Source organism: Xenopus laevis, chromosome 6S, assembly GCF_017654675.1.
Source record: "Xenopus laevis strain J_2021 chromosome 6S, Xenopus_laevis_v10.1, whole genome shotgun sequence".
In the NCBI taxonomy this organism is placed as follows: Eukaryota; Metazoa; Chordata; class Amphibia; order Anura; family Pipidae; genus Xenopus; species Xenopus laevis.
Genome location: NC_054382.1, coordinates 106,990,370 through 107,013,172, shown reverse-complemented (window position 1 = coordinate 107,013,172; position 22,803 = coordinate 106,990,370). Strand labels below are relative to the sequence as shown.

Sequence of the window (22,803 nt, the reverse complement as noted above, 5' to 3'; positions counted from 1 at the left end):
TACTTTGTCCCTTGGGCCAACAATCGGATCATAATTGCAACTATGCAGGCTGTCGGGACTGGAATTACATCAACACACAGATGTGGTCCTTGATCCAACATAAAAATCAAATTGGTCTGAACGATATCTGTCTAATTGTTGCTAAGATAGCAATTGGGCAGGTCCATTGGGTGGCACCATACACTGGCCAATAAGCTGCTGACTCTGTCCAGAAATGTATTGGACCCTACGGGATAGATATATAAAGGGTTGAATAGTCAATTCTAATTCAAATTTTAAAAATTCATACATTTGAATTTTAATCCCCATATTTGAATGTGAGATTTATCACATCTCGACCACGGAAATAGTCCTAATTCGAATATTCGCCACCTAAAACCTGCCGAGTTCATGTAGAAGTCAATGGCAGATATCCGCTGAGCCATTTGGAGATGCTAATAGCCTGACATTCAATTTCCTGACAAAGTTCGCCCGAACTGGAGTTTAGGACTGGGCCTGAATCTACAAGGGTCTCAGCCCCTGACTCTTCAGTCTGCTTTGTTGTATGAGATATCAAACTTTTTGCTACCTAGCTTTAATATATTGCATCAAGACATGCAAGCACAACATTTTTTTTTTTGCCAGTAATACACAATTTTACATTTTAAAAACTTTGTTTTGATGTTTGAGTCTCTCTGATAATGGTGTATTTAAACCTATGTTTCTGTGATTAGCCTTATTTAAGTGGTTAAAGTCTTAAGTTGGGAATCCAAAGCAAAAGTGCCTGTTGCCTAGGAAAATGTTTTTAGTTCCTATGTGTGTTTAGTTTGTGTAAACCAGGCCTCACAATATGTACATCTCAAGTAATAAATGCTGGCGCTCAGAGGGCAATATTGGGGGGGGGGGCATGGAACACGAGAATAGCATTAAAGATAAATCCTCATGCCAAGTTAATTAAGAGATCAACAGTGATGAAATCAGAATGGACAGAAAGGAAATGACAATAGAATGATCAAAAACCAGCGGAGGTTCTGAGATCAGAGCAGGATGTAGAACTGTGTTTTCATATTGTGACTTAATGAATCAAGACAGACTTAGAAAAAGCTCTGAGTATAAAGGAAAAACATCTGTAAAATAAAATCCTTTGTGAAATAATTTGTATGTTTGTAAGGAAGTCTACTTGTTCTCCTTAACTCACTCAACCCCTCACCCTATCTATATCACCCTATCCATCTATCTATCCATCCATCTATCCATCCATCCATCCATCATCTGTCTTATACAGAGTATTTTAGATAGTTCAATTAAGAGAAATTTGTGTCATAGAAGCTGTGAAATAGCAAAAGCAATACATCAATCAAATAGATCCTAATATTTGTCATCGGGTGTAAAAAATGGGATAATACATTTGTTTTCAACTATTATTAAAGGACAAGGAAAGTTAAACTAAAGAAGTAGGTTAGATATGTTGTACATTGTTTTGGTCTTATGTACCAGCCCGAGGCAACCACAGCCATTTAGCAGTAAAGATCTGTGTCTCCGAAGATGCCCCAGTAGCGCCTCATCTTCTTTTCTGCTGATTCACATCACATTCTCTGTGCTGCTGTCACTTACTTTAAGGGACATATTTATCAAGAATCAACTTTGCAAGTTGTGTGAGGGTTTTTTCTATCTTGGATAAACTCGAATTTGGGATGTTTGAGTGTTTATGGAAAATTCACAATGTCAAAAACTGGCATGAAAAACGACAGGGGAAAAAAATCCTAATTGAGTTCATGTCACGAAAAAACTCAAATCGACCGAATTTATGTCCTGAAAACTTGAAGTTTTCGGATAAAGAACGAATTTTTACATTAAGATTTTTAATTTTTTTTTTCTTATTAACTCATAGACATTCGAGTTTGTTTTCTAAATATAACGCACTAGTTGCGAATTTTTTGGTGACAAATTAAGTCTGTGAATATTTATGCTATAAAATAGTCTTGTTTTATGGTGGTGATTATGGCAATGTTTACTGTGACATTTCTGGCCAGAAATGCATATTCAAAACTCATAAACTTTATTGACTGGTGATTATAGCATCCAACAACATTACCAGAGTAACACCAATCAAACATTTATGCATCATATAAACCCTTCAGCCAATAGAATCATATGAACAAGAAATCAAGAGTCAATCTCTTTGCTTCATATAAATGCACAGTTTAATGTAGCCAATCACAATGAAACCAAAAAAGTGTAGAAGCTGACAAATCCTTGGACTGTTATGCCCACTACCAATAATACGCCTCTGAGCTGAAATTGCTGCAGATAGAAGCAGAAGCCAAATAGTTACAGATCTCTCTCCTGTCAACAAAGAATGATGGATTAAAAAAAAGTATTATGGAATACGTCTCACACAGATGCATGTAAGCGCAGGTGGGAAGCAGCTAATTGTATTCGATCTGCGTTTGGCACTTACACGCGTCTGTGTGAGTACAGCTCCCTTCAGGGCCGGCCTTAGGCCTATTGGACCAATTGGGCCCCGCACCACAGGGCAGCACAGATAATATTTCCCTCAGCACATGATGCTGCCTGGCCTGCCCCCAACTTTGTCTGAGTCCAGCCCATCCCCAAATCCATAGGTCCAGCCCACCCTCAACTCTGATAAGACAGCCTATCCCCCAACTCCATAGGTCTAGCCTGCCCCCAACTCTCATAGGCCCAGCTTTCCTCCAACCTTGATAGGCCCTGCCTGCCCCCAATCCAACCAAGCCTGCTCCCAAGCTGAATCGGCCCAGCCTGCCCCAAACTAATTGGCCCAGTCCACTCTCCTATTTCCTCCCTCTCTTACCCTGTGTGCCCCTATTATGTGCCCCTATTTCATCCCTCTCACTCTCTTACCTTGTCTGCCCCTTTCTATTATGTGCCTGTATGCCCTTATTTTCCTAAATACTTGGTGTGTCAGTAGCCAGCAACACTTTGTCTAGGGGCCCCGCCAACATGGTCCCAATTGGGCCCCACATTTGATAGGATCAGCACTGGCTCCCTTGACAATAATTGAGTGCATTTTCTCCTGCGCTCCCCTGCAGCTGAACAGAAGAAATCGGAATGCATGGGAGCCCTTAGGCCTAGAATCCTATCAGTTGAGCAGCTTCCATTTCAATTAGTGGAGAAAAAACAGCAAAACTTCAAACATTTTTCATAAAAAAACTATAGTAAAGAATAGTATGGAAGAAATTCTGTGCACACAGCAGCCAATCGTGGTGTTACAGGCCTCGTTATTTGGCAAAACTTGCTGATTCCCACCCTTCCTGGCTAGTTTATTTTTCTGGAGGTTATTCTGGCAAAGCCTTCAGTGTCTTTGAAGTTGGGTGGTTCAAATTTCTGTGGTTTGCATGTTCCGTAATAATTCCTTTTAAAACCTGAAAACAAATGATAAAAGTATAACAGAATAGTCAGCTGTGTTGTTGTAAAAGTGCAGTCCCCGGCTTTGGTATACGACAAATAATTTAAACAAGCTTGCTTGGATACAAAAATAAATTCCTTCTAAATAAAAAAAAAACGAGGTTATAAATGAAGGGACTGAAAAGGTATTTCTGGTCGCAGAAACTCAGATTGAATAAACAGCTCCTTTCAGGGTCAGAACTGGGCAGTGTCCCAAGCAATTAGAGGCAGTTGGCAACTATGATCTAGGAGAAAAAAATTATTTCCCATTATAAAAAAATAACTTTGATTAACGGGGACTCGGGAACATGCAAGCTTTGCAACAGATGTGATTGAACATTACAATGGTTTAAGATGGCCAGGTTCAGTCTTTTGGCCCTCCACTTGCAGGGCCAAATCAGGCTGATTTACGCTTGGCCCTAGGGTCAATGATCCAGTCATATAGTGGGGCTTATGCTGTGCCAGTGGGTGAGGACTGCAGAATTTGCTTTGGACTGCTTTGGATTTGTCCTGCTTTTTACAATTATACTTGAACGTGTCATTTTGGGGTGTGGACACAGGACACCCCTGCAGGAGAATCCACCCACAATCGTAAAGGGTGAGCTACAGTATACTCCTAATTGCTCGACTGCAGAAATATGCCAAGGGGCTGTTTGTCTGTATTTTTAAAACTGCCAGATATTAGACAGGGAGAGCTCATACACGTGTAGATAAACTGACAACTCTATCTGAAAGAGTTGAATTGGCAGTTTAAGCCTGTCCATGTATGCAGAATGAGAATGGTGTATCCAAGATGGAGGCAATGTAGTTATTCTATTTGGGGATTTAGCAGGTTCCTCCACACTGTTTTTGTCTTAAAGTTCTTCTCCTTATTATTGAGGGACCCACGATGTCCCTTGTTAACATGAGCACAAATCTCTGTTCAGTCAGGATTGCATCTTTAAGGAAATGAAATGGACCACATCTAAACGGCACTTTATTGAAACCCGTTTTGTGGATTATGGAATTGAAATGTGCAATTGAAACCAGCTTTTATGACTATGTGCGGTTTTGATGTTGGCAGAAAGTAAGCAATAAGCTTTTTTTCTTCTGGGGGTGGGGTAGTAAACTACAAGCTTCAATACACAAAGGGTTTTTAAATATTCTAAGCAAAGTAAATGTAGATAAAAAAAGTACAAAGCCCTTTGGGATTCCATGCCAGAAATTCTTGCACACATTTAAGATCAATCTCTAAAGCTCATTGCGGAACTAATCTGCTTTTCATAGTGACAGGCAGAATTGTTGTTCATTATTTTTTTTACTGGAACATGATGTCATACGGACAAAGCACACTGAAAAAATCTTGTTGCTTTATGGCCAAGCATATTAACTGCACATCGAGGAAGCCTCAGGGGCCCCTTTTCTTCCTGAACATGTCTTCTACATCTGCAAAGATAAACAAGCACCAAGATATCAAATTCTGGTGTGAAAAGTGTTTGCACGATAAGCCTGATAGAGCCATCACTCAGAACCACTTGTGGAATGTACCACTTATTCAAAGACACTTATCTCAAGCAAGCATAGATAGAGGGCTCTACATTTTCTTTTGAAGCTTGAGAGAGACACAAGCAGTTTATTTGGGGGTTGTCAGCAGTAAATAACTCAAATACTTTTTAATGAATTACACCGGCTACTTAAAGGAGAAGGAAAGGTTAAAACTAACTAAGCTTTATCAGAAAGGTTTATATAAATACACCAGTAAACCCTCATTTTAAACTGCCAGGGCTTGGGATTGAGCATGCTCAGTTTGCTCCTCTCTCCCCCTCCCTATTACTTCCTCCCATCCCTGCTGTAATCTGAGCCCAGAGCTATGAGTGAGCAGGGAGAGACTCAGGCAGAAGTGATGTCACACCAAACTAATATGGCAGCTACTATCCTAAGCAAACATAGAGAGCTTCTAGAGCTGTTTACTCAGGTATGGTAAAGCATGCTACAGAATAAAGATAGTGTTTTATCTATTGGCATTAAACTGCCTCTGTAGCTTTCCTTCTCCTTTAAGCCGGTGTAAGAAAACTGTTGCATCGCTCTTTAATTCTACACAGATTTCAATTGTTGCAATAGTTTTAGAGCATTTATTAGTATTTAGTTTTAAATGGCACCAACAAGTTTATGCGGTACATCATTCTCATTCATTCATAACCCCACTGGAGCTTACAATTTGAGATACCTATTATTCACATAAAACACTTGGATGAGTTTCATTAGAGTGTGGAAGGAAAGTGAAGTACAAATAAACATACCAACTCCATGCTGATAATGCTCTACTTGTAACATGTACATCTGCTTTGCTGCAAGACCACATATGTCTAAATGCATGACTGTATCAAAACACTGCTCTCTGTTTTTGGATTTGTGTTGTTACAGACTGCAACAGCTATCTTATAGTGTATTAACAGCCAAAATGGCAAGAAAATATAGAGCGTATTATACAATGTTTATTGAGGCCTTATGTCCCATGGGACTCACATTTGCAGTAATAAAGGCTTGGTAAAGGGTCCAGTGGGGCCTGAAACGTTGCCCTTTGTTTGTTTTTATATATGGGCTAAATAAATCACTTAAGATTTTGCATCAATTCCAGAGTGCTATTGGATTTCTTTTTCTGGATGTATCAGTTGACCCAAAAAGCAGACGAAGGTCTTCCAGTTTAGCACCTGAAACCTACACAAGTATTAATGAGGGTAGAGCACTCCTAATTACTACTATTGCCGTAATAAATAGTGTCCATCTCCGGTAAAGTATGCTCAGAGACCAGGCAACTAGACAATGTAGTCTGTGTTACATGGACATTTGCAATAGCATGACTTATGAAATATGGGGATTTTGCAGGGTTTTGTTGCATTTCCCTGCAGTGGGCTTTTTTTTATTGAGTCGTCTTTTGATGGGTAGATATATTAATTTACTCACATTTCAATATAGGAAAATCACCTGTAATCACTTCCCTTAACTGTTAATATGATCTACATCATCGGGATGGAAAAAACACTTTCTGGCACCTTACTGGAATGCATATCCTTTTAAAGTGGACCTTTCACCCAGATGCAAAAAACTGTATAATTAAAGTCCTTTTCAAATTAAACATGAAATCCAAGTTCTATTTTTTATTAAAGCATTCATAGCTGTTGTAAGCTCATTTAGAAATCTCAGCTGTCAATCAAATATTGTCTGCCCCTTCTCTATGTCCTGGGCGTAGAGGCGGGGCAGACAATTACTTTCACTTTCCATGCAGAACTTCCTAGATGTGACTGCTCTCCCCACATTGCCCCCGTTCTCTTCATCGTTTAATTGTGTAACCAGTGCATGGGGATGGACATCGGGTCCCCCATTCTGGTGCACAAACAAGATTCTGAGATGAAACACTTCATAACACTTAATAACAGTGTCCACAAAATGGCTGCTGCCTGCTTGCTATAATTATGAATTCCCAGACTGAAGGAAACAAACATAATTTATATAGTGTAATTAAAGTTCATTTTGCTTGACTAATGTGATGAAATAGGATTTGGAATAAGTTTTTTTGGGTAACGGGTCCCCTTTAAAGAAGACACACACAGACCTCATGAACTCACCAGATTGTAAAGATTAGTGGGCACATTTAATTCGATCACAGGACAGTGTGGCTCCTATGATAAGCAATGCCCCCCATCACTGTCTCACCTTCCCATATCCATGTGTGGCACTGGAAATGGTTTGACAAGCTGAGCAGCTCTGATTGTAGGCTAATTAATTTAAGTTAAATGGAATAAAATCAGTGGCATAACTAGCCACAGATGGGGAGATTAGTCGCCCCCAAGGCATTTGGGGCGACTAATCTCCCCAAATGCCTTCCAGCCGGCAAGAATACGAGTCGTCGGTGGGATGGCATACATTTCCGAACTTGGCTCACAAGGAAACTTGGGACGACTTCTGAAATCCGAAGCCATTCGTATGCCATCCCGTCGGCGATTCATATTCACGTGTGCCACCAGCCTTGTGCCGTTTTCATTGTTTGTAATTTTAAGGACATGGTCCTGCACTGCCTTAAATATGTGAAAGCAGTGAGTTTGTCTAAGGGTTCACATTTTATTACAACTATTATTAAAAAGTTAAGTCTTAGGGCAAGGGCACACCTGACGATATTTCATTATAGCTGGCGGAAGACAGGGGTAAGCCGTTCGGGGAGATTAGTCGCCCCAAAGAAGAGGCGATTAGTCACCAGGCGACAAAATCTCCCCAAATCGCCAGGTGTGCCCTTACCCTTATTTACTTTCTTGTGTGCCACTATCTACAGTAAACTGGTTTGCTTGAAGTAAGGGACAGATGCAAAGCGAGATAAGTATCTAGTCCAAGACTAATTACAAGTACCAATGTTTAAGACCTTAATTGTGAATGTGTTTATAAGAAATGCTGCGCTCAATACATATATAAGTAAAAACATGTTCTTTCTTCAACAGATACCTTTGCCCAATGCTTAAAACTTTCTATGTCCAGCTGACAGTGGGTAACAGTGAGTTCTATGGAGAAGGGAAAACCCGCCAGGCAGCAAGACACAATGCAGCATTAAAAGCCCTACATGCGCTGAGGAATGAACCTATCCCCGAGCGATCATCTTTGGTACGTCACAAGTGTCCTGTTCAAAGCATGACAGTGATCTTCAATTATGTTGCACACAGTGAAGCTCTGACTCTCCAATTGTGTTATTCCTTGGAAGATATATGAACCTTTGTTTTGCATTGATTGTACTGGTGCTTCAGCTGTTACAGAACCACAGCGCTTCCCTTCATTACATTTTCCTACAGTATTTAATATAGCTTTCACATGTAATGAAATTCAGCTTTCTGAGAGCTGTTGTATTTTTAGTACTAAAAAAAAAAATGTGTTATATGTATCATGAATGTGCCAAAGGCATTGGTATTTCCTATCCTTTAATGTGTGTGATTTTTTTTTGTATTCTCTGTTAGAATGGAGAGGCAAATAGGGGACCTGAAGAAGATAAAGATGCAAACAAGTCTGAAATCAGTTTGGTATTTGAAATTTCTTTAAAACGAAACCTTCCTCTGAGTTTTGAGGTAAGATGCAAGTATTTGCACATTGGCATCGCCTGTGACCCATACAATAGCTATATTTTTTGGGCAGCACAATAACACTGGCCTGTAGGGTATGTTACTAATTCTTTTTTTCTTTTGTTTTTTATATATATACAAACAAGGGAAAGTTGTGCTCACCACTATTTTTTAAAACCATTAGGCGGGGGTGCAATGAGGGTGTGACCACAAAATACATATAGTCAACTACAAGAGGTCCTCTGCACTCAACCCATTAATCTGTCTTAAATATATTGATAATGGGTTGAGTGCAGAGGACCTCTTGTAGTTGACTATATATATACATATATACACACACACACACAAAAGCCATGAATATCTTGTAAATTATATCCTTATAAACTGTGACTAGTGATGTCATCAGTTATAAAAGGTGAGTAGTGGTGTCATTTTTGTCACATGACTCACTAAAATGTGTTTAAAGTACCAATATAGTTCGTATAATGTTAGCTTAGGATCACATTAGGGTGTTAGTGGGAATTATTTTTTATAAAATGCCTTAACTTATCCTGACTAATCTATTGCTGTAAACAAATAATTAGAAGAACTTTCTACATTTAATTACATGGCTCTTGTTTGTAAAATGCATTCATTTTCTATCTAGCATACAACCTGTAGGGCAGTATGTTATTGGATATGAGCAGAACTCATGATGGACATACTGTTGAGTATACAAAATAAGACAATATAATAGTTAAACTAACCAGTTAAATGTATGGACTGCATCTTGTAAAAAGGCCCAGGTTTGGTTTAATGCTTAGACAAGTAAATGGATTGGGGGCTTTACAAGGCTCATTCGTGAATGCATGAGCAATGAGCATAAACAGACAAAATGCAATATTTCTTTCTGAGAATGCAACATTTCACTGCACTTCCCCAGCATAATAGAAGGCTCTTGCGAAATCATTTTTGCTACTTGCACTCACATTTAGTTTCACGAGGAAACTTCGGGCGACTTCGGAAAGCCGAAGCGTTGTGAGTGCCATCCCAAGTGCGATTTACATTTTAGCCAGCAGGAAGGCATTTAGGGGAGATTCGCCCTGAAGAAGAGGCGTTTTGTCGCTGGGCTACTAATTTCCCCTAGTAGCAGCGTGTGCCATTGCCCTTACATTCTTTTTGGAAATCATGGACACTGTGTCCTCCAGGCTAAATTGAAGGACCAATCCAGCTTGTTATCAGTGCACAGTTCAAAGGGCAGAATCCATGATGATATGGGGTGCATTAGTGCACGTGGTATGGGTATCTTGCATAAGTGGCAAGGCACCATTAATACTGAACAATATATTTAGGTTTTTGAGCAACGTGCTACAATCATCTTTTTCGGTGAAGGTCTTGCTTATTTCAGCAAAACAATGCAACACTGCATGTTACACGTATTACAGCAGCATGGATCCATGTAAAAGAGTCTGGATGCTCAAATGGCCTGTCTGCAGTCCAGATTTGTTACCCTCTGAAAGCATTTGACACTTTGCAAAACAAAAAATACAACAGACCCCCAACTGTTGAGCAGTTTAAATCAGGCAAGAATGGGAAATAATTTCACTTTAAAAACTACAGCAATTGGTTTCCATTGTTCCCATACTGTGTTGTTAAAATAATAGGTGACAACACAGTGGTAAACATGCCCCGTCCCAACTTTTTGGAAACACGTCAAATTGGCATCAAATTCAAAATGGACTTCTATTCAAAATTTCTCAGTTCCAACATCTGATATGTAATCTTTGTACTATTATAATTAAATATATTGTTTGCACTGAAATCCGTTTCTCAAAAGAGCAAACAGATTTTTTTATATTTAATTTTGAAATCTGACATGGGGCTAGACATATTGTCAGTTTCCCAGCTGCCCCCAGTCATGTGACTTGTGCTCTTATAAACTTCAGTCACTCTTTACCGCTGTACTGCAAATTGGAGTGATATCACCCCCCCCCCCTTTTCCTCCAGCAGCCTAACAACAGAACAATGGGAAGGTAATCCGATAGAAGCTCCCTAACACAAGATAGCAGCTGCCTGGTAGATCTAAGAACAACACTCAATAGTAAAATCCAGGTCCCACTGAGACACGTTCAGTTACATTGAGTAGTAGAAACAACAGCCTCCCAGAAAGCAGTTCCATCCCAAAGTACTGGCTCTTTCTGAAAGCACATGACCAAATGACCTGACATGGCTGCCTACACACCAATATTACAACTTAAAAAAAAATACACTTGCTGGTTCAGGAATGACATTTTATATTGAAGAGTGCATTATTTGCAGTGTAAACAGTGTAATTTAGAAATAAAAACTTTATCATAAAAATCATGACCGAATCCCTTTAAATGAAATGTGTGCCTTGTATTTCCCTGTAGACTGCGCCATTTATTTGCATTATGTCTTCCCATTAGGTGATAAAGGAGAGTGGCCCCCCGCACATGAAGAGTTTTGTCACAAAGGTGACAGTTGGAGAATTCACAGCAGAAGGTGAGGGAAATAGTAAGAAGCTGGCTAAAAGAAGAGCTGCCGCTGCTGTTCTACAGGAGCTCAGGAAACTACCACCTCTTTCTGTGATTGAAAAGCCTAGAATATACATAAAGAGGAGACCTAAGAATATAATTAAGGTATTTCCTTTTTTGGATTTTTTATGTGGTATATAATCTTAATACGGTGGCCATACACGGGCAGATTAAAGCTCCTTTAGATTGATTTGGCAGTTTATATGCCAGTGTTTAGGGGCTTCCAACAGGTTTCCCCAATATATATCTGGCCAAGATATCGATTGGGGAGGTTTGATTTTTCTGGCGATCGAGGACCATGTCGGCTAGTTAATACAGTCCTCGTCTGTGCCCATTTTCTTTGTTGTAACTAGGGTTGCCACCCTTTCTGGAAAAAAATACCGGCCTTCCTATATTCTTTCCTTTTTTTCCTCTTAATAACATTGGCATCAAGAATCATTTTTACCGACCAGCCCGGTAAAATACCGGCCAGGTGGCAACCCTAGTTGTAATCCAATTCCTAGGGCCGAATGTTCGGATTAACATGATATCGTTCGGCCGATTTCGCCTCGCCAAACGAGCGGATCTTATCATGTATGGCCACCTTAAATTGGTGTGCCCAATGTCAAGGAGAATTCAACCTGTAATAAAAAAAAAACCTCCCCCGAGCCTACCTGCCGCCCCAGGCAAATGCCCCTAATTTTTTACTCACCCCTCTGTGCAGATTCTGGCCTCAGAGTTCACGGCAGCCATCTTCTTCTTCTCCGGAAATCTTTGTGTCTTGATGGCATTTTCGGTGCATGCGCAGTTGGAGTAAATTTCTGTTCCCGAACAACTGCGCATGTACCGAAAGTCTCCAAAAATTAGGGGCATTTGCCTGGGGGGCAGGTAGGCTGGGGGTAGTGGAAGGGGAGTCTACCCAGGGTAGGGGGGAGGTTTTTTTTTTATTACAGGTTGAATTCTCCTTTAAGAAACAAGAATTGTGATAATACAGACAGCAGAGTGAGCACTGTATAGGAATACAGTCTACTGTACAGTGGCAAATAAATTAATACCCAAAGATAAAAAAATTTATTTTTTGGTAATGTTCCTTAAATCGTCTGACCATTAGAACTATTTAATTTTCCACTTTTAAGCCTTATTAACCACATATGGTTTTCATAATGTATCTAAGGTGCCATCTGCGGGGAAAGTACTGTCTCCAAATTGCTGCTGTGGGTTTTTCCATTTCCATAAAACGTCAGAGACATTGGCAAGCATCACAGACTTTGCTGGGCATGTAGGAATAATACTTTGAAATTATAGTACAAAAGGGTTGCTTTTGAAAAACTGTTAATTTAGAGATACCCAACCTGTGGCCCTCCAGCTGTTTTGTTGCTGTCACTCAAAACTCCTCAATAAGCCTTTGGCTACAGTAGCTTGTTCAACACTAACTATATTTGACAATCAGGACGTAAAATAGACTGAGCTATGTAATGATAATAAGCTAACGCTTATATGATAGTGACATCTTAAAGCCATAAGGACATATGGCATAACACATTATCACTGTAAAATAACCTTATGTTTTTCACCCTGATATCAGAGACTACAGATATGTGATATATTATCCAGAAACCCATTGTCCAGAAAGCTCCAAATTACTGGAAGACCATCGCCAATAGACTACATTTTAATCAAGTTACATTTTTAACATTTATTTCCTTTTTCTCTGTAATATTAAAACAGTGCCTTGTACTTGATCCTTATTGGAGGAAAAAACAAATCTATTGGATTTGATTATTGTTTAAATGTTTTTAAGTGGACTTATTGTATGGCAATCCGAATTACAGAAAGGTCCCTTATCAGAAAAAACCCTGATATTGAGTATTCTGGATAACAGGTCCCATGCCTGAAATAAATATAAGGTATATTTAAGTGTGCACCTGTTATCCACAAACATGTGGCATGCATTATACTGGAAAGTCAGATAGATTCATTGTCTTACCTTTAAGGGGTGGCTCACTTTTAAGTTAACTATTAGTATGTTACAGAATGGCCAATTCTAAGCAACTTTTCAATTGGTCTTCATTATTTTCTTTTTATAGTTTTTGAATTATTTGCCTTTTTCTTCTTCTGACTCTTTCCAGCTTTCAAATGGGGGTCACTGACCTCATCTGAAAAACAAATGCTCTATAAGGCTACAAATGTATTGTTATTGCTACTTTTTATTACTCATCTTTCTATTCAGGCCTTTCCTATCCATATTTCAATCTGTTATTGAATCAGTACATGATTGCTGGGATCATTTGCTGAATTTGTAAACTGGAGAGCTGCTGAATATAAAGCAAATTACTGAAAAACCACAAATAATAAAAAATGAAAACCAATTGCAAATTGTCTCAGATATATCACTCTCTACATCATACTAAAATTTAATTCAAAGGTGAACAACCCCTTTAAGTTTATAATTTCGCAATGGCACATAACGTTTTGTCTTTCAAGGGCAAGAAAAGTTGCTGTTAAAGGGCATGTTGAGTGTTTGTGGAAAGAATGTTGGAAGTAACATTCATTTCCAAACAATTATGAGGATAAACTTAAACATGTTATATGCTGTATATAATCAATGTCTCTTCCATGTTTGTTCAGTAAGGGCAGAGACACACACTGCGATTCGGGAAGATTAGTCACCCGGCGACTAATCTCCTCATCTTCGGGGCGACTAATATCCCCGAACTGCCTCCCGCCAGCTCGAATGTAAATCGTCGGCGGGATGGCTCTAGAAGCACTTAGTTTTCCATTTTAAATGGCAGTGTAACACATATTCCACTGAAAAGTTGCCATTAAAATCAGTTTTATTGCCAAATATTGGTTATCCGAGAAATAAAGGGAGCAAAGATTGCTTGCAGCAGTGGTTAAAGGACAAGGAAAGTCTAAAATAGAATAAGGCTAGAAATGCTGTATTTTGTATACTAAACATAAACATGAACTTACTGCACCACAAGCCTAATCAAACAAATAATTTATGCTTTCAAAGTTGGCTACAGGGAGTCACCATCTTGTAACTTTGTTATACATCTTTGCAAGACCAAGACTGTGCACATGCTCAGTGTGGTCTGGGCTGCTTAGGGATGGTCATAAACAAAGCTGTTTGAGTTCTGCATGGCTGGGAAGTAAGGCGGGGGGTCCCCCTGCTGTTCATAAGTATGATTGTTTCCCTGCTCAGCAGTTAGGGACCATCTGACAATTCCTATCCACAGCAGTAAATGAAGGGAGAATTTCACTGCATACAGTCAGGTTTCTTATAAAAACGGTACACATTTTTTAATTAAAGTATATTGGAGATAGATTTCTAGCAAAGTTTTCATTAAAGAAAGTAAAAATTGGATTTTATTTTTTTTGCCTTTCCTTGTCCTTTAAATGGAAACTTTGCTACTGCCATTACTTCAGACGTGTTTTACGCTATAATATGAGAGGAATCGACCAAAAACTTTTTTTTATCAGAGATGCTTTGTATATTACTGTGCAAAGTAATACTTTTGTGGGTAAGTAAAATAGGCAGGTTTACAGTAATCATATAGAATGGCTTACATAATTTGTTATGCAGTTTTCTGAACCCCCATTACCGGCAGCCAAAAAAAAAAACGACTGCTCTGCCTCACAGAGCAGTAGTTTCTTGACTCCTTGCAGCAGTGATCCCTATTTGAAAGCTGGAAAGAGGTAGAACTAAACAAAACTATAAATGAATAATGAAACTAATTGCAAAGATGCTAGGAATAGAACATTCTTTAACAAACTAAAAAATAACTTAAAAGCGAACTACCCCTTTAACTCTACAAATACAATACACTTCACTCCTCAAGAGGTTTGATCACAGATTGCTTAGTTTGGCAAAGACATGTACAGTTTTGGGATCCGGAAACCCAGAATCCTGGAAAGCGACAAATTACAGGGAAAAGGGAAATCAATTTTAAATATCTGGATTATTTGATTATAATGAGTCTATGGGAGAAGGCCTATCTGTAATTTAGAGCTTTCTATATAATAGTAATGGATAATGGATCCCATACCTGTTCCTTATACTTGATCCAAACTAAATGTAATTAATCCTTATTGGAAGCAAAAGCAGCCTATTGGGTTAATTATTATATTATTTATTCAATATTTGAATGCTTTTCTAGTAGATTTTAGGTATGAAGATCCAAAATACGGAAAGATCTATTATCCAGAAAACCCCAGGTCCTGTGTGTATATATTTTCACTATAACCCAGATTTGTCAGAGTGGAATTTTTGGGGTCATATCCGCATCCAGGGTGTTGGTAAAGGAAGCTTGGCAGAGCAGCCACACAACTGGTGGTGACATTTATAAATATACAATAACTTTGCTGGTGATGATATTTATATTTATAAATATACTGTACATTAACTTTTCTGGTGTGCAATGTCCGCCTTTCAAGGACTATATCTTTGCTGTAATTTTAGTCATTAGCATTAATAATAATTAGGGATGCACCGAATCCACTATTTCAGATTCGGCAGAACCGCAGAATCCTTCGCGAAAGATTCGGCCAAATACAGAACCAAATCATAATTTGCATATGCAAATTATGGGTGTGAAGGGGAAAACATTTTTTACCTCCTTGTTTTGGGACAAAAAGTCACGCGATTTCCCTCCCTTCTGATTCGGGCTCCGGCGGGGCAGAAGGATTCAGCTGAAATTGAATCCTGCTGAAAAAGGCCAAATCCCGAACTGAATCCTGGATTCAGTGCATTCTTAATAATTATTTCTCTTTCTATTTAAATGTCTAGAAGTGTGAAAGCCTGAAAAAAACATACCATTTGCAGGAGAGTGGTAGGACATTGTACAACAGTTCATTTTCTGCAATTAAAGCCAAGCTGGACATGATTTACAAAGAAAGCGACACAAGGTTGGGTCAGCGTTTCAGCTCCAGAATGAACCCGTTCTTCATTTTAACGAGACTCCTTACTAAATGTCGCATAATTATTGCAGTGTGTCTTCTGCTGCAACCTGCTCCTAAAGAAAAACTTGTGTAATGGATCATGTCACTGCGAGATATACGGCCCACTAACAAACCCATAAAAAAGTCCATAAAACAGACATTAGCAAATTTACTGAAGTCTTCCTTGTCGTTTACATTGAAATACAAGCAAAGCTTACAGACGACTACGTTCAAATTGTTTGAGGCTTGTCATTGGGAAAGGGAGAATTTACAATGCCATTTAAAAGTCGGTGATCTATTCCCTGTGCAGAACTTGGCTGCAAGCTTGGAAAACCTCCAAAAAAAAAAAAAGTCTCAACTGCTTTGCCGAAGTCTGGTTCTCATGCAGATTTAATTTGATCCTGTTTGAAAATACTGTTATCATTAGGCAGCAGAAAATTCCTATTCTCTCAGTGCGTCTAATGCATCTGACCTCCAGCGGCCTTTCCTCATTGATTCTGGCTTCTTTCCCTGACCAAATCCCATCTCTCTCTCACCTCTTAAAATTGTCTTCCACCACCGCATTCTTTCTCTCAGGTTCATATGATAGCAATGCTCTAGTGTTCTTGCACGCATCATATTTCAGGTGCCCATTGGTGGGAAAGTGAGGGCTTCAGCGCATTTTAAATATTGTTGCCCCTTCCTCAGTGAATTTTACCTGTGGCTGCTGTATTTAGTAATTATTAGTAGTTATTGGTTAGAGTAAAACAGCCATTGCTGTCTGCGTGTTCCAACTACAGGTATTGGATCCGTTATCCGGACATCCGTTATCCAGAACCCTCCGAATTATGGAAATGCCATCTCCCATAGACTTTTTACAGATTTCCTTTTTCTCTGTAATAAGGAAACAGTACTTTGCTCTTGATTTAAACTAAGTTATAAATAATCCTTATTGGGAGCACAGCCAGCCTAAAAGGTCTATTTAATGTTTAAAGGATTTCCTAGTGGACTTAAAAGGGTTGTTCACCTTTAAATTAACTTTCAGTATGATGTAGAGAGTGATATTCTGAGACAATTTGCAATTCGTTCTCATTTTTTATTATTTGTGGTTTTTAAGTTATTTAGCTTTTTATTTAGCAGCTCTACCGTTTGCAGTTTCAGTCGTCTGGTTGCTAGGGTCCCAATCACCCTAGCAACCATGCACTGATTTGAAGAAGTGACTGGAACTGGCCATTCTATAACATATTAAAAGTTAATGTAAATGTGAACCATCCCTTTAAGGGCAATTTTAAAACAGATAATGAAAGAAAAGTGTGGGAGTACAAATTAATGGAAAATTTTAATTGTTTGGAGAAGGGACTAAACCTGGTCCTTGGGTTTATGGCTAATTATGTGGACTAAGAAAGGCCTGCACCAGGTCAGAAATACAAACATTTGTGGATCTGGACTAAGAGGTCATATAGAATTCCCTTTATTCCACATTCCATTAATTCAGCCCTCATTTATATTCAGCCTCTTTGACCCACATTATCTTGTACCTTATCTGCTTGTCTCTTTAACACCTCACACACAGATTGATGTTTCTTTTCTGGAAAAAAATACTGGCCTTCTTATATTCTTGCCGGTAAATATTTGGCTGTCTGCAAGAGTGATGTAGGTGCTATGCCAAAAGCTGACAGTACTATTGGGTATAACTAGATGCAAGCCACATTGGGTTTAAGTGTCAATAGAACTGTAATAGTGTAGAGCTCATCTGCTTTTCAGTATAGAGCAAAGCATTAATTAAACAATATACTTGTGCAACATTGTAGTTTATCAGCAGGAATTGTTACTTGTCACAATTTGCAAATCAAGTTACAAACCTTTTATGTTTATTCCACCAGGCTTCCCCAGAATACGGACAAGGGATGAATCCAATTAGTCGACTGGCTCAGATTCAACAGGCTAAGAAAGAAAAGGAACCAGAGTATGTTTTACTTTCAGAAAGGGGAATTCAGCGCAGAAGAGAGTTCATTATGCAGGTACTAAGATTTCAGAACAACGTGATGGCTTGTCCTCTGTCAAAATGACCAATCGCAACCAAACTTTGCTTCAGGGGCTGATGAGTCCTCCTGGATATTACTTTGTGGTAGTACATTTTCTCTGTTCTGTAGAGTAATTCAAAGACACACAGAAATCTCTTGGCAGTGGTAACCAGAACTTGGACATTACTGGCTTAGTATATATGCTTAAGTCTACCAACAGATTTAGTATCAACAGCATGCATCTGGATTACTGGCAAAATGTGTTACTTTATCCTGATGGGGTCCCAAAAAAAGCTTTTCAGGTCTTGGAAATCTATCTGCAGTTTATTGACCCATGAATAAGTCTGACAGATATCTATTGGCAGGTTTGAAAATCTCATCTTGCAAAAAATACATTGACATCCTGAGCCCTAGGGCACAACAAGAGGTACTTAAACATGTTGGTTGTAAATGGGCCCGTTATGTGCTAATAGGAACAATTTAAATCCTGTTGAATATATTAACATTCTAGTTTTGTGTAGGCCATAGTACTGTAAGCCTTTGAAAAACAGTTATAGAAACTGTGCACTTTTCGCACTTTTCCATGCAGAGAATCCAGTGGGGAAACAGATTTAAAAGGGATGCAATGGGAGGTAGCCTGGGAATAACAAATGTTGGTGTAATTAGTTCTGGCTTTGAAGTGTACCAAGCCAGTCTGCTGGAATAGAAAGAAAAGGAAAATAGGCAGAATGTTCTTCTTAGTGGCATGAAGAAGAGATCGGGTGCATTGTGGGCAAAAAATACAAGCTTTCTTTTCTGTTTAGGGCAGAGACACATGGTTAGATTTGGGGAGATTAGTCTCCCGGTAACAAATCTCCTCTTTTTTGGGGCGACTTATCTCCCTGAACTGCCTTCCCACCGGCTAGAATGTAAATCGCCAGCGGGATGGCACTCGGAGCACTTCGTTTTCCGAAGTTTCCTTGTGAGGCAACTTTGGACGACTTTGGAAAACGAAGCGATCCGAGTGCCATCCCGCCAGCACTTTACATTCTAGCCGAGGGTAAGGCAGTTCAGGAGATTAGTCCCCCCCGAAGAAGAGGAGATTTGTCACCGGGCCAACTAGAACTTTCTACTGATTATTTACAAAATATGAAGATATAGAAGATATACCCATATCTATACTAACTATAGAGCTTAGTATCACAATAGCCTTTGATATTATGTCTGTCCAAAAAATCATCCAAGCCATTCTTAAAGGCATTAACTGAATCAGCATCACATCACCCGGCAGTGCATTCCACAACCTCACTGTCCTCACTGTGAAGAACCCCCTACGTTGCTTCAAATGAAAGTTCTTTTCTTCTAGTCTAAAGGGGAGGCCTCTGGTACGGTGATCCACTTTATGGGTAAAAAGGTCCCCTGCTATTTGTCTATAGTGTCCTCTAATGTACTTGTAAAGTGGAATCATGTCCCCTCGCAAGCGCCTTTTTTTCCAGAGAAAACAAATCGTGGGCTGATATATAAATTCTAATATACCCCAATAAATTTTAAATTTGAAGGACAATGAGATTTATGGAGGTACCCCAACAGTGTATGTACCAAATAGACTGCCAATTTACTGGGTGCAGCAGTCCACATCACACATATAGTCACAACTTGGGCACTGCTTTAGTCTCAAAAGATTTTATGTTCTATAGCGGAACTCGCTCAGCTGCACTAGGCCCCCCAATCTTTGCACCCTAGATACGTGCCTCTTCTGCCTACCCCTAGTACCGGCCTTGCTTTGTATCCAAAAAATGTTCCTTTGACTGTATATATGAGTATATATACAGTATCCATAGAATAATGGTTATACAGAATTATATTTACATTTTTTACATTGTGTAGCAAGTGTGTTCATAAGGGATGCACTGAATCCACTATTTTAGTGGCCAAATCCGAATCCTTCACAAAAGATTTTGCCAAACAGCGAGCATAATTTGCATATGCAAATAAGGAAAGAGGGGCAAAAAGTCCCAGGATTTTTCAGATCTGGTTCGGCCAGGGACTGGGATTTTGCTGAATACAAATCCTTCTGAAAAAGGTGGAATCCAGTCAGAATCCTGAACCAAATCCTGGACATGGTGCATCCCTAGAATTCATTCAAGGCCAGTAATTCATGCACTTTATATTTGTTTTATTTTTTAAGGTCAAGGTTGGTGAGGAAACCGCCACAGGCACAGGACCCAATAAGAAGATTGCAAAGAGAAATGCTGCAGAAGCCATGTTGCTGCAGCTTGGTTATAAAGCATCTTCCCCTGTTGTTGAGAAGTCTGGAAAGGTAAAATGAGTTGGTTTTGGAGATATTATGTAAAACTGACAATAAAATTCCAAGTCCAACAAACCCCATTTGAAATCTTTTATTTAAACAGTCATTGAAATGTTAAAAAGTGTCCATAAATGCCTAAAAATGTTTTAAGCAGAATGGTCCCTTATGAATTTTCATGGTACAATAAGTTAAAAGAGAAGGAAAGGAATAATCATTTTTAAACATTCACATTGATAGACAACGGTTACAAATATCTCTGTGATACAAGTTATAGCAACACATGGAGCACCAATAGACAGTTCCTTGCATCTGTCTAGTCTGCAGCCAAATGGGTTTGGGGTGGTGGGGGGAAACCTGGACCTTTGGTAGGCTTTTTTTTTCTTATTTAATAAACCAATGGTATTTTTACTTAAATGTAAGTATTTAGGGGATGCTTGGCCACTTCTCTTGTGGGTCCTAGGCACTCAAATCTTTCAAACCTTTCCTCAAAAATGGTATGAAGTGGTATATAGTTGGTTATTAAACCAAGGATCAATTTCCCAAGGTTCGAATATGAGTTTTTGCCACAATTCAAATTGTTGTGCACAAAAATTCACAAATCCCAATTATATTTTCAAAAACTTGAATGTCTGGTATTTATATAAAAAAGATTTCTGAGTTTTCGAGTTTGTAAACTATTAAATTCAAGTGTTTAAATTTGAAAAGTTTTAGGCTTTTCAAGGTTTAACTTGAAAAATTTGAGGGGTTTTTTTTTTCATTCGGATTTTTTGATAAATAAGCAAACATTCCAGTATTTTTAAATTGTGAATTTATTTGAAGTAGTAAAAACCGCACAAATTAGATTTTTGATAAATAAGCCCATTACAGTTGTGCTTGAAATTTTGTAAACCATTTTGAATTTAATATTTCTGCATATATTTTACCTAAAATTGATATACATTTTTAGACAAGTCGTAGCTAGATAATGACAACACTCAAACAAACGAGTAAACAATGCTTGATCATTATTTATAGAGGGAAATGATTCAAAGTTACATATATGTGTGTGTCAAAAAATATGCCAACCTTTCTTTTAGTAACTGATGTGCTGCCCTTGGGCAACAATAACTGCAAAATGTTTTTTGTAACAGCTAATTAGTCCTGCACATCAGTATGGAGGAATTTTAGTTCATTCCTCCTTACGGTACATCTTAATCTCAGTGATGTTAATGAGCGTCCTCATATATCTGTAATTATATCTGTTTTTGGAGATCTCTGTTCAAACCGTGATACACTGCCACAAACCTGTGTTGGTAAGATCATAGTAACATAGTAAGTAAGGTTGAAGAAAGACACACGTCCATCAAGTTCAACCTTTTAAGTCTCTATATTACCTGCCTAACTGCTAGTTGATCAGACTTGGATAGTGAAGACCCATATTTATGTTCTTTAAATAAGGCAGGGTCCCCTATACTCAGACCTGATTATCATCCATTGATTAAAATCTGACCCTAATTTTCCTCAATGAACAAATATAATATTTTTGACTTAATTTAATTAGGTTACCATCTAGGGTTAAGACTTATGTGAAAACATGTTATTTTAGGTCATATTATGAGTATGAATATTATTACATTCTAAAGTATTTGCAAACATTCAAGCACTATTGTAGAGCTTCTTAATCAAAAACAATATTTACCAGTACAGGACAACAAGTTGCACAAGGGGTGCCAAAAATGTGGATTGGGGTAGGGTAAGTCTGAACGCATTCATGTATCTGTAAACTTTTTATAAGCTAAGACAGACACACTAAACCCTGAAAACATCCACTTTACTGAATATTTTGAGCAAACCAATGACACTTCAATCTCACACATTACCATTAATATTTTATCCCAGTCTTCAGATTGCTCCCATCTTGTTTCTTTCTGGGTGTCCCATTTTTATCTTAAACTTGCTGTGACCTGATTCAAGGCTGATAATATGTCCCATGTGCCATGGGCCTTAATCTTGAATTTTCTAAAAGAGATTATCTAAGATGTTGCCAGATTTATCCTGATGCTTTATATTATGCCTAAAGCAGGAAAGCCATATTATTTTATATGTTCTCAACCAAACTGTTATTGCCAGAAGAATGTGGAACAGCAGGTAATTTTTCACATTGATTGGCATGGTGTGTCCTGTGTAGTATTATAAATTTAAGGAAAGTCTAATTCACACAAAGATTGTTGGCACCCCAGAGTGAATTAATTTAATAACCAATGCTGGGCCAACTTGTTTCCTCAGAACAAACTCTGCAACCAAGTGTTCTTTCTATCTAAGCACAGGACTTACCTGCATGTGGGCCCTTCAAAAATAGTAAGGAATATTATTTGTTTCCATGGATCACAGGACTAAACATTAGGGTGGTTCAGATTTTCCATTTGATCATTAAAGGGGAACTCCGGACTGAAACACTGTTACGAATTGTAGCAACTTCTCCACAGCTTACAGACAACATGCAGGAACTACATAACCCACAATGCATTGCACTGTGGTGTTCCATTCCTTATTAAAATCACATGTGCAGGGAATTATGGGGTTTGGAGGATGCAGGC

The 22,803-nt window shown here is 38.6% G+C and overlaps 1 protein-coding gene across 4 annotated transcripts in view; it reads left to right on the top strand.

Moving 5' to 3' along the window:
• The window catches only part of stau2.S (staufen double-stranded RNA binding protein 2 S homeolog), a 125,072-nt gene that overhangs the window by 28,599 nt on the left and 73,670 nt on the right, over window positions 1-22,803 (top strand). For all 4 annotated transcript variants that reach the window (XM_041567084.1, XM_018268598.2, XM_041567083.1 and 1 more), the window contains 5 exon segments: window positions 7,875-8,034; window positions 8,382-8,489; window positions 10,910-11,122; window positions 17,800-17,937; window positions 20,108-20,239. In XM_041567084.1, the coding sequence (XP_041423018.1) occupies window positions 7,875-8,034; window positions 8,382-8,489; window positions 10,910-11,122; window positions 17,800-17,937; window positions 20,108-20,239 (751 nt within the window).